The 5,374-nt window shown below is 44.8% G+C and overlaps 1 protein-coding gene across 1 annotated transcript in view; it reads right to left on the bottom strand.

The window, feature by feature from the left end:
• LOC120061004 (kalirin-like) overlaps positions 1-4,609 on the bottom strand; it is a 60,291-nt gene extending 55,682 nt beyond the window's left edge. The window contains exon 1 of the mRNA XM_039010477.1: positions 4,516-4,609. Within this exon, the coding sequence (XP_038866405.1) occupies positions 4,516-4,609 (94 nt within the window). The remainder of the gene's footprint in view (positions 1-4,515) is intronic.
• Positions 4,610-5,374: the final 765 nt, after the last annotated feature.

Raw genomic sequence — 5,374 nt, forward strand, 5'->3', positions numbered from 1 at the left:
ATCTCAGCCCGTCGCCTCAGCCTACACCTCTAGGACATGTGTGACACTAAGAGGTAATTATATATTTTTTCTGGGCTGCGTCCCAAATAGCACTGTTTTCCCTATATAGTATTCAAACCCCTTGACTTTTTACACATTTTGTAACGTTACAGCTCCGAGACAGGATTGTGTCGAGGCACAGATCTGGGGAAGGGTACCAAAGCATTCCTGCAGTATTGAAGGTCCCCAAGAACACAGTGGCCTCCATCATTCTTAAATGGAGGAAGTTTGGAACCACCAAGACTCTTCCTAGAGCTGGCTGCCCAGCCAAACTGAGCAATCGGGTGAGAAGGGCCTTGATCAGGGAGTTGACCAAGAACCCGATGGTCACAAGGAGACGGACAGAGCTCCAGAGTTCCTCTGTGGAGATGGGAGATCCTTCCAGAAGGACAACCATCTCTGCAGCACTCCACCAATCAGGCCATTGTGGTAGAGGGGCCAGACGGAAGCCACTCTTCAGTAAAAAGCACATGACAGCCCGCTTGGAGTTTGCCAAAAGGCACCTCCCCATCCATCTGGGAGAAACTCCCCAAATACTGGTGTGCCAAGCTTGTAGCGTCATACCCAAGAAGACTCAAGGCTGTAATCGCTGCCAAAGGTGCTTCAATAAAGTACTGAGTAAAGGGTCTGAATACTTTGATACTGTGAAATACTGTGATATTTCATTTTTTTATTTTATTTTTTTATTTTTTTGCTTCATCATTATGGGGTATTGTTTGTAGATTGATGATGGAAAAAAAAAAAGTTTTATCAATTTTAGAAGAAGGCTGTAACATAACAAAATGTGGAAAAAGTCAAGGGGTCTGAATACTAATTCAACTGATTTTTTCATATTTTTAATTAAGGAGCAGAGGAGTATGAAAATCATATTTATTCACTCCTAATGGAAATATGTGCACAATGCATAGTTTGATAACAAAGTCAATGGGCTGGTCTGCCCCTTGCTGCTCGGCTCTATGAGGCAGGAGTGTATCCATTACATAAGGCTTAGAGATTAAACTGAAGGCATGTGAGGTATTTGAGTGTCCTTCTGAGAATGTACAGGCAATAAGAAGAAAGAAAGCCCGCTGATTTACAAGCTCCCGATGACTCCCTGGGATTGAGCCTCAGTGGGTAGTAGTTCTGCTGCATTCACTTTGATATGCAGCAGACCTGGATTCAAGCAGTACTTGAAATCCTTTCGAAACACTGTATCTGTGCTTGATTGAGCTTGCCTGGCTTCATGGACCAATAGAATAGTCCGAAAACGTCAAACCCCATCCATCTGACACTCCAGGCAGGCAATTTTCCCAAGTATGTTGTACATTTTAACAAGTCTTAGTGCAAAACTCAAAACAGATCATCAAAAAGACAATGGTTTCAAACCTCTAAGCACATTTTCAGTTGACTATGTGCAACACACAATATCACAGTCACTTTGTCACCAAACTTAATCAGTGTTTCATCTAGATTTTTTTTCTTCCCAATACAAGTGATCATATGAAGCAATTGCCTTTCACAATGCAACGCTCAAATTACTTTTGATATGATTCCCTTCTCTTTTGTTAAAATAAATTGTACTACTCCTTCATCCTTAATTGATGATCACTTGTTTTGTCTACTACAGAATCCGAGAACTACATAATGAAAATGCCTGTCTGTAAAGTAGAAACACAAAGAAGTAAGATATATATATACCCCAATGTACTATGATGGTGATGACTATTGTGATTATACTTCACAGTAAGTAACAACAAAATAATCTGATGTTGACAAGATCAGAGACGTGCTGTAACAGATCAAATCAAATCAAAGTGTATTGCTCACGTACACAGATTAGCGGAAGTTACAGCAGGTGCAGCGAAATCCTTGTGTTTCTAGCTCTTACAGTGCAGTAATACAATATCCATACAATACCAATACGCAAATAATCCAGAAAGTCCAAAACAAGAAAGAAATGCGTCCCTTATGCTGTAAACATGTATCCAACATGAAGTTGATGGTTTTTTGGGGGGTTACACTGCTTTACTAAAATTGCATTGGCCAATACAGCTCTGTAATACTGTAAAAATATGCCATTTACGTGGCAGACCCTTTAATCCAAAGTGACAACAGTCCACACATTTTGGTATGTGACCCAGTGGGAATCAAACCCACAACTCTGGTGTTGCTAGTGCCATGCTCTTACCTACTGAGCCACGTACGGGACCACCACAATACATAAGTACAATGCAATACAATTTTTTTTTTAACAATACACAAGTACAATACAGGTGAAATATGTATGATTGCCATCCCCATGAGCGCAGCCTCTTTCAGGCCATGGATGACTCATGCAAAGATTTCAATCCAGATCTATTTCAGCGTTGGATTCGCCATGCTGAAAGTTTTTTCCCCAGGTGCATGAACAATGAGGATATTTGCAGCGATTTCCGATGAGAGCCTATGGCCAAATGCACACGACAGGCTTGATGCTAACTAATGCTAAACATTACGCTTCTTTCATTTGATTACATTGTGAAAGACGTCTTCAATGATCACACCTTTGATCACATGTGGAAATGTGATGTTCAGTCCAATTGAATGGGTAGTGTATTGCCTAATGTGAAAACAGTGTAATGAACTGTAATTGACAGTACATTCAAAGGGCAATTGTATCTATTGGATTAACTGGTAGTTAACATGACTCAAATGAGAAGAAAACATAATGTTGTGTTTTGGTGATTAAACCAATGTTCTCATTACATTTCACAGTAAACTTCTATTTTGGATCAACGGTTGTGTGGTGAAACAAGTCCACAAAACAAAATGAATGCACGATGAAAGGTTTTGAACGTCAGACTGGCTGCGTTACTAGTGTTACCAGTTTGGATTTCTGTACGAAGAGTTTAGAAAACTCACCACATACCAAACACCATAAAAAACCAGTAGACCCAGTTTCAGAAGTGTTTGAACCCAGGTCTGAGATATAGTGTAAAGGGAGGTATGCAGAAATTGCCTGGCACCATGATCAGGTCAAGCTGTTCTCTACATACATCTATACCCTGTGTGTGTGTGTGTGTGTGTGTGTGTGTGTGTGTGTGTGTGTGTGTGTGTGTGTGTGTGTGTGTGTGTGTGTGTGTGTGTGTGTGTGTGTGTGTGTGTGTGTGTGTGTGTGTGTGTGTGTGTGTGTGTGTGTGTGTGTGTGTATAAGTAAGCAACCGGACAGTTTGTGCCTGACTGTGTGGACTATCTGGTGAACGTTACAGCAGTAGAGTTCTGGGTCTGGTGGATTCTTTGGATTTCATGAGTCTATAAGGTCTTTGTTCTTATTACGTATCCACCGCTTTTAATCAACCTCACTATTCTAATAGACTGCTGCTCTTCCTGCTAACTTCATTATGAGAAACCTTTCAAAAGGGTACAAGGGAGAGGGAAAAAAAGAGAGAAAGGGGAGAGGTGGGGGGAGAGAGAGAGAGAGAGAGGTTGAGGGAGAGCGAGAGGGAGAGAGTTTGAGAGAGGGAGGGAGAGGTTGAGAGAGAGAGGGAGAGGGAGAGGTTGAGAGAGAGAGAGGTTGAGAGAGGGAGGGAGAGGGGGAGAAAGGTTGAGAGAGAGAGGTTGAGAGAGGGAGAGGTTGAGAGAGGGAGAGAAAGAAAGGACAAAAAATGAGGAAGAGAGGGAGGAAGCGAGAGAGCAATAAAGAGAATGAAAGAGAGATTCCTGACTAAATCAGCTTGCGTTTCGGGGTAGAGGAATTGATGAGAGTAGCTTAGTCCCCCAATCCATCCGTGTGCTGCATGCACCTAACCAACGTAGACAGCCAGATGGGTGCATACCTCGCTCAAGGACCTGAACACACCCGCAGGCACACACACGCGCACAACACACCGGGACACACACAAACACATCATATTTTCCTAGAAGAGTGTACGACAGCACCTGTCCCTCCTTGCCTCTTTGCAATGTGTATTACATGTACACACCCCATAGCAATGTCCTCCTCTCTGTGTTTACTGTGATAGTGTAACTGTGTGACTTCCCCTGTCCATATCTCTCTGCGTGTGGTACTTTAACAGTCTGTGAGAGGAGAGACACCAATCTGTTGCTTCAGCTGGAGGCAGGAGAGAGGAGAGGAGGAAGGCTCTGCTCCGCACCCTTAACCCATTAGTACACTACACCTACTCCTTGCGGAACGGAGGCAGGGAGAAGGCGAAGGAGGAGGTGGGTGGACAACTGAGCAAATGTGGCAGAGAGAAGAGGGTGAAGGCTGAACAGGCAGTGGTATGACAGGGAAGGGCAGGCAGAGAGATGAGACCGTGTTGATTTGCTACAGCTCACTATAAATCGACACACACACATAAACCTACTCCTGTATCAGCGCGCTTGTATACAAATTACACACACACACACACAGAAGTAAACACACAAACACACAGTTTATCGCACACAAGCACACAGAGTACACAAACAGACACGACAGCTGGCGTGAATGAGTGTGTATACACGGTGTACACTAACCTCTGACCCGGGCATAGCAGCAGCCACACTTGGCCAGGACTTTACGGAACAAATGTTGGCAGGCACAGCCTCGGTGGTGGTGGCCCGCTTTCATGGTGTACACCTCACGCTGGATGACCCGCTACCAGGGGTGGGCATGGCCCAGCAAGCACACACGCAGTACACACTAGATCCTTGCGGTGCAGAGTAAATACCACACAGCAGTGTCGGGAGAGCGTCCACAGAGGAAACACAAAGTCCAGTTCAACAGGTCCAGTCAGAACGGGTCCAGAGCCAAATTAGAGAGATCTGGCTTAGAGAAAAACACAGCCAATGGGGATGGACTGCATGGCTGTCGTGAGAATAATTATCCCTCTCTTTCTCTTTTCCTTTCTCCCTCGTTCTTCCCAGTTGCTGAGCTCTCGCCGGGTCAAATGACAGAGTAACAGACTGCCTCAGAGAGAGAGAGAGAGACGGGGAAAGAGAGAGAGAGGGGAGGGGGTGAGGGGGAGGAGTCTGCTACAGCTCTAGTTGCTGCCTGGCTATTCCAGGGTAGTGTTCCCACTCCCCTTCTTCTCTTCCTTCACTTCTCTCCTCTCTTCCTGTCAAGTCTGTCTTCCGTCTCTCTTAGCGACCTTCCTCTCCTCTCTCTCTCGTTTCTCTTCTTCCTTTCCTCCCTCTGTTCCTCTCCTCTGCTCTTTCTCTCTCCTCTCCTGCTCCCTCACTCACTCGTTCCCTCACCTCCTCCACTTGTCTGTCTGTCTGTCTGTCTGTCTGTCTGTCTGTCTGTCTGTCTGTCTGTCTGTCTGTCTGTCTGTCTGTCTGTCTGTCTGTCTGTCTGTCTGTCTGTCTGTCTGTCTGTCTGTGTTATTTGCTATGC

Source organism: Salvelinus namaycush, chromosome 16, assembly GCF_016432855.1.
Source record: "Salvelinus namaycush isolate Seneca chromosome 16, SaNama_1.0, whole genome shotgun sequence".
In the NCBI taxonomy this organism is placed as follows: domain Eukaryota; kingdom Metazoa; phylum Chordata; class Actinopteri; order Salmoniformes; family Salmonidae; genus Salvelinus; species Salvelinus namaycush.